This window comes from Thermobia domestica, chromosome 18 (genome assembly GCF_964235325.1).
Source record: "Thermobia domestica chromosome 18, izTheDome1.hap1.1, whole genome shotgun sequence".
Classification (NCBI taxonomy): domain Eukaryota; kingdom Metazoa; phylum Arthropoda; class Insecta; order Zygentoma; family Lepismatidae; genus Thermobia; species Thermobia domestica.
This window is the reverse complement of record NC_137471.1, coordinates 71,889,537-71,903,856: the sequence shown is the minus strand read 5'-3', so window position 1 is coordinate 71,903,856 and position 14,320 is coordinate 71,889,537. Positions and strand designations below refer to the sequence as shown.

The following is a 14,320-nucleotide window of genomic DNA, read 5'->3' as shown; positions in this document are numbered from 1 at the left end:
ATGACGCCATACGTCAACTAACTTAAAGTCTTGAATCAATTTACGTAATGTAGGAGAAGTATTGTAACCAAAACTTGAATCTATAGGATCCAACACTGCATTGTAGTCTCCTACACAAATCAAATCTCTGGTACCAGAATGTAACTCCATTGGAACGTCGGTGAGATAGAAGGAGTTTCGCTCAGCACGTTTGGTATTCCCGGACGGCGAATATAAATTACAAAAGTGTATGCTTTCATAATTGGCTGCGATAATACGTCCTGACGGAAATTTTGAGAAAGCGGTTAATGAGATATCTTTGCGATATATAATAGCTGTTCCAGAACCAGTTTCGGAAGGATTGACTTCCCACAAATGATTAAAAAGAAAGGAGAAATTGTCAATATTGCATTCTTGCAGGAAAATTATATCCAGAGACGATTGGTTGATGTAATCGGCTAGCGCTTTTTGTTTGGTGAGACTAGAAATGCCATTGACATTAAGAGTGGCTATACGCGTGGCATACATATTTAATGGCCACAGAAAAATAAAAAGACACCAAAAAAGCACGACACAAAGAAATGACACAATACACTTGAAAAAACAAAGACGGGGGGCAACACTCGCACACATTCCCATTCTATACTGGAAGGTGATATGATCACTTGTCCGAAGAGGTAGCACTATCATTCGTCTTAGCACTTGCTTCACTATGATGGGGATCTACTCGTGACCTCGTGAAACCAGACACACAATTGTTGTTTACGGGGGGAACGCTCTTAGTTTTCTGAAGTTTATTGGCTCTACTGGATGTATCACGAGGGGAAGACTGAGATCGACCTTTGCGACGTCTCTTCTCGGGTAGAGAGGGAAGCTGGGATGCTTCTGTAGATGGTGAATCTCTATCGAAAGAATCCGTCACTTCCTGGTGAGAGTCATCAATGCCCACTAACGGTGGGGTACTTACCGTGATTTCAGGTAGCGTATCCATCTCCGATGCGGAAGATGCTGAAACAGTAATGCTCTGTTGTGGAATATCCGAACTATTAGGCGCTATGGTAGTGGAACTGGAAGAGTCACTCTGCGTTGCATCAGAAGCAAGGGTCTGCTGGGAGGCAATAGCAGGAGAACTGGTGTGAGATGCAGCTGTAGAACTAGGGGGGACACCAAGCGGACAAGTGGATTCAGTTTCATTGAGTGTCTTAGCAAAAGGACTTGCAGCAGTTGCAGTTGAAGGTGGAAGGTTCTCCTGTAAAGTTGGAGGACGTTTCTCACTTAACACAGGAAAACTAGTAAACGAATGAACATTCGGTTGAGTATCCACTTTATTCAAATTGCCGGGCATGTGCGGGGCTCTGGATGGTGAGACACTGGATACTGAAGCTGATACGGTTGGAGGAAGACGACGCTTTGTACATTCCATCAGAAAATGATTTGGTGAGTCACAAATGGCGCAGGTTTTAACTTGACCTCCATACGTTAACCACAAACGTAAACCACAGATAGTCACATAAGAAGGTATGGGGCGCTTAATGCTCATACGTATTATCTTTCTCCCAGTCCTTACTTCATAGATGTGTCCAGTAGAATACATTTCGTCTGCAATTGACTTAATTTCGCCGTACTGAGAAAGCACACGAGAAATATGATGATCTTCCAACTCGGTGGGTACCAAATGTAAACGGACAGTCATAATATTGGAACTGGCAGAATCGATTAAAATGTTATAAGTACCAAGATCATCTGAATAACTAACCTTTCCATTCACTCGAAACAGAATTTGTTCACAAAGCACTTGTGAGATTAACTTAACATATAACTGTTTGCGACTATAATCAAACTCAATACTGACAACTTGATCAGGAAGCAGATGAAAAGTATTGCGGATCCATTCATGCAAGACCAATGTGTTAGGCTTGTTCACAACATCTTGAAATGACAAACGTAAAGTATTCACTCGGATAACAGACATAATGCACTTAGTAGGTAAACCTGTACTTCACACTAGACAATATGATGAAAAGAGTAAATATAACTCGAACTACTTGGTAGTAGAAAATACTCCACTTGACAATGCAGGTTGAGTTGAAGCAAGTTAACACACTCACTATTTCCACTCGAACACCTACCGGAACAACGAGGTGAACGGCACGGCGTCTGCCGAGCAACTGACCCCGATTGAGCTAACAACTTCTCTTGGAAAGGCCTGATTTCTACAACTACCGGTTGTAGAATGGTGTGTATTAACCAAGTTTGCCGAGATAATTGCTTCATATAGCTATTGCAATAATATTATTAATAATAATAATAATAATAATAATAAAGCAGAAGAAGAAGAAGAAGAAGACCAGAATTTAAAAAGTCGCATATGTTAAAAGTTTGACGTGCAGAGTAAGTCCTAATGTGAGATTTTATTATTTATACATAATAAATGTAAGCGTGGTTTGTTCGTGCGTGCTACTCAAACTGCGCAACTCACTACCTAGTCCCATAAGGGTAGGTACAGTAGCCTTGCGTCCTCCAACCGTGAAGAATATTTCGGTTTGAACCTATGCGTGTCCTAAGAGGAAGGAAGAGATTGAAAGAAAGAAAAGTGGTTTAGAAATTATGCAAACGTAGAATATCTCACGAGGTGAGGTGATATAGAGTTCAGCGTGTCTTTCAGCTACTACTCTATACAAGACGTGCATCTACGACTTAACGTGGAACCAGAACCACACGACTCCTGAGGGAATCGAAACCCGTATCACCTCTAGTGCTATTATGGGAGACACAGGAACATGTAAAAATAATCGAAAATGAACGATATTAATGTTAAATCCATAGCTTTTGAGTACATGAATTATGTATGATACCCTCTATATCGTTCACATCAAAGTTTAGCATTATCGGCATGGAGGTTTAATGGGAGGGGTGAAAATTAAAAATTCCTAATTGAAAGATATGAGTGTCTATTCAATAGCTTTCGGGGTCGCTGAAATGAATAATTACACTCCCGATACTATTAAAGCCCAAAGCTTTACTCTTTCGTTAGCAGGAAGTTTATTCATTTACTTAACTCAGGACACCTTAAATTTAAGGATATGAAACTCGATGCATATATTTCTAATTCAAAATTATTAGATACGTATTGTAGCTCAGACTTCTAAGGAGGGGAAGGGACAATTTACGCAATGATTTCCTTCACATTCGAATAAAATACTGCCCCATGATATTGCGAAAACTCATTACAAGTGGTGTCATTGCTAATAGTTTTCCGTATTTGTTTATATCCCTACTCATTTATAACAGTACGGTATCTCATTTTTCCTGTGACGGGAGCAACACCTAAGCGAGCATTCAGTAAAGTAAATGCCATTAAAATCTATATTCATAGCACAGTGGTGCAAATAAAGTTGAGCTCTTTGGCAATCTTTAGCATGGGAAGCGAATAAAGCCACCACTTTGGAAAAGTAGCTAATGAATTTCTCTCCGAAAAATCTCACCCGCACATTTATTTTACAGGTGGGGGTTTATAGCTATACTTAAGTTTGTTGAAATTGCTCCAGTGGGGCGAGACACTGAAGTCATTCGTAATAAGGGGGGAAGGGACATGTAAAAGTAGTCAAATATGAACAATATTAGTATCGAAATCATAGTTTTCGTGGTCGCAGATTGTTTAGTCCTAACTTGTTTATTTAAATTGTTTAGATTTGTTTAAAGATGTTTGTTTAATGTAACTTGTTAGCTGTAGAAGAAGAAAGGGTAGGTGCTTGTTGAAACTGTGCATAGCAGCAGTGTGAGTGAGCGCGTAGCCTATAGCTGCAACATCGTAGTGTTCAATGTGCATTTTATTTTAACTCGGGAATTGTAAGAAATATTAACAATATTATTAAACCGAATTATTAAAGAACGAACCAGCGTTTGTGTGATACAGTCCATCATAAAGATTTGGTCCTCCTACCCAGATGTTAATACGTGTTTATGTGTTTTATGTGACCTACGTGCTAGGACTTGTGTGTTAACAAGAAAGAAAAAAAATTGTGTGGGCGACAATGGAAGCTTACAATTCCCGAAAGCGTGTTTTAAAAGGCAAGGTCACTCGTGCTGAAAACTGCATAAACAATATCACAGAACAGGAAGATATTAGTGTAGTTCAAGTCTACAAAAACAAAGTGAGTGAACTGTCACGTGAAACAAATGAGCTTTTGTTACTAGCCAGTAACTTGTGTGTCGAAGAAGAAATTTATTTGGTGCAAGAAGAAGAGCTTGCTGCTATTGAAGATAGACTTACAAAGCTTAACGTGAAATTAGTGGAAGTGCAGGGTAAATTATCTCACACTTCTTCTAGTGATGTGAATAATCAAAGAAACACAACAGAAATTCGACTTCCAAAATTGCAGTTGCCATGCTTTAGCGGGAACTTAAATGATTGGCTTTCGTTTCGTGATTTGTTTATCGCAGCAGTGCATAATAATGAAAAATTGACGGGTGCACAAAAACTTCAGTACTTAAAAACTAGTCTGCAAGGTGAAGCAGCAACACTTATTCAATCTATACAAATAACTGACGATAACTATAAAGAAGCTTGGGACCTGTTAAATTTAAGGTATCAAAATAAACGAGAATTAGTCACGTCTATCTTGCGGCGGTTTGTAAGTCAAGGTCAAGTGCAGCAAGAATCAGCTGGCACGTTACGTCGGTTGTTGGATACAAGTGTTGAGTGTGTGCGATCGTTATCAGTGTTGGACATAAAAGTAAACGAATGGGATCCTTTGCTTATATTTCATATAACAGAGAAGCTAGACAGTGAAACAAAAAGACAGTGGGAACTTTCATTGTCAGACAGTGAACTACCAACATTCGACCAATTGGTGAAATTCATAGATCATAGGTGTCGTGCATTAGCAAGTAGCACTTCCAATGCAAAATCAACCCCACCTAGTGAGTCAAACAAGAGTAATAAAAAATCAACAACAGCGCATCATGCTTCAGCTCAATTTTCGTGTTGCCAGTGCAAAAGCAAAAATCATCCTTTGCATAAATGTGATGACTTTCTTTCGCTGTCAGTTGATGAACGTCATTCGTTAGTGAAAAACAAAGCATTATGCTTTAATTGTTTACAATCTCATCATAAACTGTCCAGTTGCAAATCAGCATCGTGTCGTGAGTGTGGCAAACGTCATCATACTTTACTTCATTTTCCAAATAAACAGAACTCAGGTGTTTCAGTGGGGACTCATTTTTCAAGTGAAACTAATGTGCAACCTGCAGTGTTATTACAAACTGCAGTAGTGATGGTGAAGGATTCATATGGTAATTTACAACCTGTTAGAGCCTTGTTGGATTCAGCCAGTGAAAAAAGCTTTGTATCAGAAAACTGCATACAACGACTCGGTTTACAAAAACAGCCTGTGTATGTACATGTTTCGGGACTGAGTTCCAGTAATGTTGCTCGGGCAAAAGGTGTTGTTAATATTGTGTTTACATCAAGTTATGATGTTAAATCAGAATTTTCTATAGAAGCGTTAGTGTTGCCAAAGGTAACAGGTATGCTACCAAAACGGTATATTCATAAAAGCAAGCAGTGGTCGCATGTTAACAAGTTAACATTAGCAGATCCGAATTTTAATGTTCCTGACAGAATCGATCTGTTATTGGGTGCAGATATTTACCCTCCATTGCTATTGGCGGGTGTGTGTAGTGGTGTTAATGGTTCTCCCGTAGCAGTGAATACCAAATTAGGATGGGTGTTATTTGGTTCTATTGGCGACGATGAAGTGCGACGTAAAGAATTCACAGCGTCAACATATCATATCCAATGCAACAGTGAAAGAATTTTGCAACAGTTTTGGGAATTGGAAGATATTCCTACACAAAATATAATGTCGTCAGAAGAAAAGCAGTGTGAAATTTATTTCGAGAAGACCCATCAAAGAGATGAGATAGGCAGGTTCCATGTGCAGTTACCATTTCGCGACAACAGTGCAAGACTTGGTGAGTCACGTGAAGTGGCAATTAAACGCCTTAAGCAAGTAGAAAGTCGTTTGAAGAAGAGGCCTAAAATGCGTCAATTATATGTAGATTTTATGCACGAGTATGAGGTACTTGGGCATATGGAGATTATTCCAGAAAGTGAAATACTGAAACCAAATAGTGAAGTGTGTTATTTACCTCATCACGCAGTATTGAAAGATTCCAGTTCTACAACAAAACTGAGAGTAGTTTTTGATGGTAGTTGTAAAACTTCATCTAATGTGTCATTGAATGATAAGTTACTTGTCGGAACTAGGTTGCAGTGTGACTTAATTCCATTACTTGTGCGTTTTAGACAACATAATGTGGCATTAACTGCTGATATTGAGAAAATGTATAGACAGGTGAGAATCCAACCAGAACATACAGACTTCCAGCGAATTGTGTGGCGTGAAAAACCTAATCTTCCGATCAAAGATTACAGGCTTGTAACGGTAACTTATGGTACAGCTTCAGCACCATATTTAGCGGTGAAAAGTTTGCAACAATTAGCGAACTATGAAGAAGAATCATTTCCTCTTGCAGCAGCTGTAGTAATGCAAGACTTTTTTGTTGATGACTTAATCAGTGGTGCCAACTCAGTTAGTGAAGCAATTCAGTTACAAGAACAGCTCAGTGCATTATTGCAGAAAGGAGGTTTTGAACTGAGAAAATGGGCATCCAATAGTCCCAACGTTTTGGACTCCGTACCCTCTCATTTGAAACATGCGACGAGTAGTTTAGACTTTGATAGTAGTAATTCAGTGAAAACGTTAGGAATTCTGTGGTATCCATCAAATGATGTATTTTCGTATAATGTCAATCTTGTGTCAGTTAAGTCAGTTGTAACTAAGCGTAATATTTTATCAGAAAGTGCAAAAGTGTTCGATCCATTAGGTTTGATTTCTCCAACTACTATTATTGCGAAAATATTATTGCAAGAAATTTGGAAACTAAATTTAGAATGGGACAGTCCAGTTCCTGAATGGATTTTGAGAAAATGGAGGAATTACTACTCAGAGCTTTCTTTATTGAAAAGCATCAAAATCAACAGGTGTATCAGTGTCACTCAGGCTACGAGAAGAGAGTTAATAGGATTTTGTGATTCTTCCGAAAAGGCCTATTGTGGAGTAGTATATATGAGGTCTGTATCTCAAGACGGCCAAGTGAGTGTGAACATTGTTATGGGAAAAACGAAGATTGCTCCAATCAAACAAGTGTCTTTGCCCCGATTAGAGCTCTGTGGTGCCTTGCTATTAGCTAAAATGATGAATCTCATATTAAATTCATTACGTTTGGAAGTGCATGATGTAATTGCCTATTCTGACTCTACTGTTGTGTTATTGTGGCTGAATTCGGATTCAAGCAGATGGAAAGTGTTTGTCGCGAATCGTTTAGCAAAGATTCAAACTCTTTTGCCATCAGTGAAGTGGCTCAAAGTGGATTCAAAGAATAATCCAGCAGACTGTGGTTCTCGAGGTTTATTACCTTCTGCCTTACTTGTACATCACTTATGGTTCTCAGGCCCAGAGTGGCTCAAAAACCCCATTCTCCCAGAGTGTAATGAATATACAGTGGATTCAAAGTTAGTCAACCAAGAGGAAAGAAAACATATAGTTTGTATGCATGTTCATGTTGATACCTCCATTATTGACAATTATTCATCGTTGGTGAAACTTGAGCGAATTATTGCATATTATAAGCGCGTTATTAATAATTGTCGTGTGCCGCAAGGAAACAAGCACACAGGTCCACTTACAGTAACAGAACTTTTCCATTTACATATTGTTTCAATATTTACAGTTCTTTCAAATATTACCAATTCATCTTTGTGTGTATCTTGAACTAGATCGTTCAAGGGTGGGGGCTATGTTTAGTCCTAACTTGTTTATTTAAATTGTTTAGATTTGTTTAAAGATGTTTGTTTAATGTAACTTGTTAGCTGTAGAAGAAGAAAGGGTAGGTGCTTGTTGAAACTGTGCATAGCAGCAGTGTGAGTGAGCGCGTAGCCTATAGCTGCAACATCGTAGTGTTCAATGTGCATTTTATTTTAACTCGGGAATTGTAAGAAATATTAACAATATTATTAAACCGAATTATTAAAGAACGAACCAGCGTTTGTGTGATACAGTCCATCACAGATGAATAGTGACGCTGTCGATGTTGCTTAGGTACACCTTGTCTCAAAAAGGTTGAGCGCATTCTCGGGTATCTTCGGGAAAAAGTAAACCAGGTTCGAACCTCGAAGCCAACCTTTGCAATCGGGAAAAATCTTGCAGATGTGTTTTTCTTCTTTTAAATATAATAAGACTTGTTACCAATTATATATAGAAAAGCAACATTGATTGAAATACTTAATGATACAATATTTCGAAACTGTATTAATGCCAGCACATGCTTGTTTGTCATTTTGCTCTCCATACTTAATGGAATATTTAGATACGTAAACGAATCTTTCCATATGTAAAAGAATGGTGAAAGTTAACACATAGAACATTATTATCTCCTGAGTACTAAAATAAGAGTCAAAGTAGAACAAAAACAGCGTTTGCAGTGGATATGAATGTAATTATTATCTTAAATACCGTTATATATCGCTAGAAGTACTATTCGTGGAGCGCTTGTCTTAGCTCAGTGGTACGCCGTTGGATTTCAAATCGTAAGGTCGAGGGTTCGCTTCCCATCTGAGTCAATGTATTTTATGAAATTCTATTTTCCGCAATGCATGAAAAATTATATAAAATAATTACATTAAAATACGTCAGTTGTATATATATAACATATAATCATTGCAGAACAGAGTGATTATTATGTTTAAAATATAACAGGTGTTCACAGTACGTTGGTATTCTATGATAAATGTGAATGTTAAATACAAATTAAGAAAATAATATCATCTCAATAAATAAATTATGTAGTGTATTTATTTGCAGCTATTTGTCATATAGGGGTTACTTCTGAACATTCGTATTACAGCATGTCATTGATATTCTTGAAAAATTATCCGAGGCATAAAAAGAGGGTATAAACAGAGAATCCAAAGTCGGAACGCTCGCAAGAAATTCATGAACCCCAAAGGTCACGTGAGCAGACTGGAATTGTCCTTATGAAGCATGCCACAGCAGAAGGTCTTTACATAGATTTTCAATTCAATACCTGATATATGCTTTTGCAATGTGGAAGTGGTGATGCCTTTGGTCGCTCTCTCTCACTTTCTCGCTCGCTCACTCTGTATTTATATATATGAAAGTGGATGTATGTGTGTGTTTCGACATAATTCTGATATGTCTAGAGCAATTTTAACCATATTTCTTACAATCTGGAAAAGAGTACTGTCGGGATATATACCAAAAATGCTAGAAAAGGATCGATATTAGTATCGAATCCATAGTTTCGTGGTCGCTTAGGTAAACAGTTCTACTTTCAATTCAAGTCAAATTAAGCTCCCATTAGCACCCAGGGTGGTTACATAGCGACAAAAAAATATCGAAATCAACCAATATTAGAGTCGAAGCGTAAGTTTTCAGTGCCGCATTTCCCATTAGTCCAACTAGGCCCGTGCCTAAAGGGCAACATATTTGAAGAGCGCAAAGTTTAAAATTTTATTTTTTTTCGTATGAAAAAGTTAAAAAAATCGAGAGCAAATATACTATTTCATGAGCAGTCCTCTTTTACTATTGTAATATATTTAATGATAGCGTAAGAAATCTGAAAATAATTCAGAACATGTTTCCCATTTATTTTTTGTTACGTAATTGTAGCTGTAGCATCTAGTGAGTGGTATTTAACTGCAATAAATTCACTAATTAAGCATATTCGAATTAAGTTTTATTTGTAAGTTAGGGATCAAGGGACGGAGAAATGTATAGTTATTGGGGGCGCCGAGAGCAAAAGTGCGTAGGGACGCCGAGCTTCTAAATGCAGCACTGTTCGCTGAATTAATTGGTAGAAATTTTAATGCCATTTAAGACCAAATTTAGTCCTAGCAGTGGCAGTATCCGTTTGCTGTCCTAGGAGGAATGAAAGGGACTGACATCAAAATTATAAAAAAAGACCTACATTAGTGTCGAATCTATAATTTTGGGGGTCTCTTAGGTAAAGATTGGAACTTCAGATGCCATGTAAGTTAAGCCCTCATTAACACAATGAAGGAGTGTGTGAAATTTGACATGTAGAAATAATTGAAAATAACCAATGTTAGTATACAACCCATATCTTTCGTGGTCGCCAAGTTCATTGGGAGCAGTTCTGATGACCTTTAAGTTCAACTTCCAGTAAGAGTAAGATCCCACAGCACATCTAATAAGGAGAGCGTAGTTCTGGAATGTCTGGGACAACCTTTACCAAACTTGGGGGACATATTACTTTCAATCAAAGAAGAAAATATTGTAGTAGTATGAAGTTATGGAAGTTGGGAGGTGTGACATGTAAAAATAATGTAAAACGACTGATCTTAGTGTTTTATCCATAATTTTCTCGGTCGTTGAGATGGATAGTGATGCTCCAAATGGAGGTTACATCCAAATTCATCCCCATCTTCACAGGATGATGGCCTGGGAGAGCTAAAAATAAAATCTCAAAAATTACTTAAATATTTGTCGAATTCATAGTTTTCGGGGTGAGAAAGCGTTTCTAATAACTTTGGAAGGTAATTTGTACCCACGTCTAGATGGGCTTTTTAATCATATCAATTTCTCACCTTAAGAACAAATTACCATTACAATTATGATATTAAGCCAACCTTCGCAATCGATGAAAAAATTATGTGGATGTATGTTTCGTCTTTTAAATGAAACAAGACATGTTAAAATCAAAGATGGAGTGGGTCAGTGGGTGAAATGGGTCAAGATTTGTGAGTGAATCAGTGGATCGAGGGTCAAAAGGACGTGACCTACTGCGAAACACCACTCACCGTGACTCACACTGGCCCACCCGGTGGCCACCCTTTTAGTCCAAAGATATTTCGTCCAAAGAACATTTCGTCCAGAGACATTTAATCCAAAGACATTTAGTCCAAAGGACAATTCGTCCAAATGACATTTCGTCCAAAATACAATTGGTCCAAAGGACATTTCGTCCAGGGATGTTTAGTTCAAAGCACATTTCGTCCAAAGAACATTTGGTCCGGTAACGCTTGGCGGTCAAGGGTTTGTTTCTATTAGAAGAGTAAAAGTGATTCATATAACATTATGACTCAGTAGCTTCTTATTTCTAAAGGAAATTTGAAATAGAGATTTATTCCGCAATTTTCATTTTGATAGAACAAATAATGCTGAGATATTCAGAAAAACGTAAACGCCTGAAAACAACATGGCCGAACAACAGGAGTGAGGGAAAAGTTGTAGTGTGAAGTATGTTGCTGTAATAACTGCTAACATGACATCTAAAATTTTCATGTTGTGAATGAAAATTTTCATGTGTTTTCATTTTATTAATCATATCTCCAAGCCCCTCATCCTGTAAAGATGGGGATGAATTTGGATATAATGCCATTGAGTGCCTCACTACTCATCTCAACGACCGAGAAAACAATGGATAACACTCTACAATGAGTCATTTTACACTATTTTTACATGCCACTCTTCCCAACTTCAATCCCTTGAGGTATCTGAATTCCACAATATTTTTTTCCTTAGATTGAAAGTAATATGTCTCCCATGTTAGGTAAAATTTGCTCTAGACATTCTGGAGTTTCGCTGGAATATACACGTATACATACATCAAAACATTTAGAGCTGTGTGAGCAATGCTTTTGATGTTGCTCCTGTAAATTCAAAATCCAGGAGGCATAGTCGCTCATACCAAAACGTGCCATTAAATGACATTGTGTTTGTAACAGTGTCACGAACTCAAACTATGAATTTCACACTAATCTCAATCACTTGAGACATTTTATTTTTCATCCTTTATCGCCCGCCATAATAATGGGTTTTGAACCAATTGAATTGATTTTGAGTTTAACGTCCCGTCAGCAGTGAGGCTATATGAGACGTAGACCTACTAATTAACGCGAACTACATGAGCTCTCGGTGGGGGCCGAATCTGGGTCTCCCACACCGAAAGCGTGTACGCTATACGCTTAACCACAAAGGAGCTTTACGATGAGAGTTAAATTTGGACTTTAACGCTTTCGGAGTTGTAATTATTAATTTCTGCAACAACGAGAACTATGGATTCGACACTAATATCGATCGCTTTTACTTTATATATATTGGCGGAGAGAAAGGGACCACATCCATATACAAAAGCCTTGCAGATTATTGAACTGAAATCCTTTGGAAAGAAATCCTATTCTGCTTTCTTTCTCGAGTATAAATAAGTCTCTTAGACATGACTTCGTGTTCGTAAATTTCCTGTTTACATAGTTTTGGGGATCGGGAGTTTTGTGTCTGTAACGAAGATTGGAGTTTGTATAATAATTTATGTTTATACCTGAATAGTCTCTTTACCTTTCAGAAAGCGTAAATCATTGCTGTAATGAGAAAATTCAGAAGTAACTTCCGATGACAAATAGCTCCAAATAAATACACTACATAATTTATTCATTGCAATGATATTATTTTCTTAATTTGTATTTAACATTCACATATATCATACAATACCAACGTACTGTGATCACCTGTTATATTTTAAACATAATAATCACTTTGTTCTGCAATGATTGTATGTTATATATATACAACTGACGTATTTTAATGTAATTATTTTATATAATTTTTCAGGCATTGCGGAAAATAGAATTTCATAAAAAAACATTGACTCAGATGGGAAGCGAACCCTCAACCTTACGATTTGAAATCCAACGGCGTACCACTGAACTAACACAAGCGCTCCACGAACAATACTTCTAGCGATATATAACGGTATTTAAGATAATAATTACATTCATATCCACTGCAAACGCTGTTTTTGTTCTACTTTGACTCTTATTTTAGTACTCAGGAGAGAATAATGTTTTATGTCTTAACTTTCACCATTCTTTTACAAATGGAAAGATTCGTTTACGTATCTAAATATTCCATTAAGTATGGAGAGCAAAATGACAAACAAGCATGTGCTGGCATTAATACAGTTTCGAAATATTGTATCATTAAGTATTTCAATCAATGTTGCTTTTTTATATATAATTGGTAACAAGTCTTATTATATTTTAAAGAAGAAAAACACATCTGCAAGATTTTTCCCGATTGCAAAGGTTGGCTTCGAGGTTCGAACCTGGTTTACTTTTTCCCGAAGATACCCGAAGTTGGACTTAGAAAATTTTTGCCTCCAAACAACAATAAAGAATGCGCTCAACCTTTTTGAGACAAGGTGTACATAACTAAAACACAATATTATGTTACTAATATGAAGTCAATGGTGTGGAAATAGAGAAAAACAGACATTATGAAAGATCTGTGAATCACATTTGGTAGAAAGTTAAAATTTTGTCAACATAGAAATATATCATGGAAAGAGTAAGAAAGGACAATAGGCTTTATTTATTTATTTATTTATTATTTCAGAACGATAGAATATGTATTTATAAAAATAACTTGCAAGAACTAAGGCTCTGTAATATGAAACAGTATATCTAAAACTTTGACTAACAGATTGACAGTATTCTTCTTACGTACGCGATGGTAGCGCCACGAGAGATTTTTTTAGGACTTCTGCACTTTAGGACTTCTGCAGTTTAGGACTTCTGCACTTTAGGACTTCTGCCTCGGTATGATTTTTAGGACTTCTGCCGTTTAGGACTTCTGCCGCGATATGATTTCTAGGACTTGTGCCTTTTAGGACTTCTGCCATTTAGGACTTGTGCAGCGAAATAATTTTTAGGACTTGTGGATTTTAGGTCTAATGCCGTTTAGGACTTCTGCCGCGTCCCCGTTCATTCTACTAGTAAAAAGTCCTCACGCTTGGATAAATTACTAATTGCACTTTTTGTATTACTTCCAGGATGCTTAGTCCAATGAAATTATTTCTAAATACATTTGTCTAAGAAATGAAGAGAAAAATGACTTCAAATTTGGGAACTTCGAAGTACCTCTTATACCAGGGGTTTTCAAACTGTGCGGCGCGCCTCCCTGGGGAGGCGCCAAAGCTTGTCAGGGGAGGCGCGAGGACTCAAAAAAGACCATACAAAAGAACATATTTATAATGCAACACGCATACTAAAGTCTGCACCTTTCTTCTTTAATAATACATAGTGGACTATCCCATTGACTTTGCTGATTATTTAAATATGCCAGTTTTTATTATTTAAATTCCTCTCAGCTCGTATTTTTCAATTTTCACATAAATATCTGACTCATCACAATTAATAATTATTAACACTGGCTAATAACATTAAAAGGCTTAGTCA

The 14,320-nt window shown here is 37.2% G+C and overlaps 2 protein-coding genes across 2 annotated transcripts in view; one reads left to right on the top strand and one right to left on the bottom strand.

Annotated features, from left to right (window-relative positions):
* The window catches only part of LOC145675126 (adenylate cyclase type 2-like), a 1,402,841-nt gene that overhangs the window by 850,754 nt on the left and 537,767 nt on the right, over nt 1-14,320 (bottom strand). The window lies entirely within an intron of this gene.
* The window catches only part of LOC145675124 (uncharacterized), a 63,059-nt gene continuing 52,752 nt past the window's right edge, over nt 4,014-14,320 (top strand). Inside the window, exons 1-2 of the mRNA XM_081745494.1 lie at nt 4,014-5,848; nt 5,945-7,593. Coding sequence (XP_081601620.1) covers nt 4,014-5,848; nt 5,945-7,593 — 3,484 coding nt within the window. The remainder of the gene's footprint in view (nt 5,849-5,944; nt 7,594-14,320) is intronic.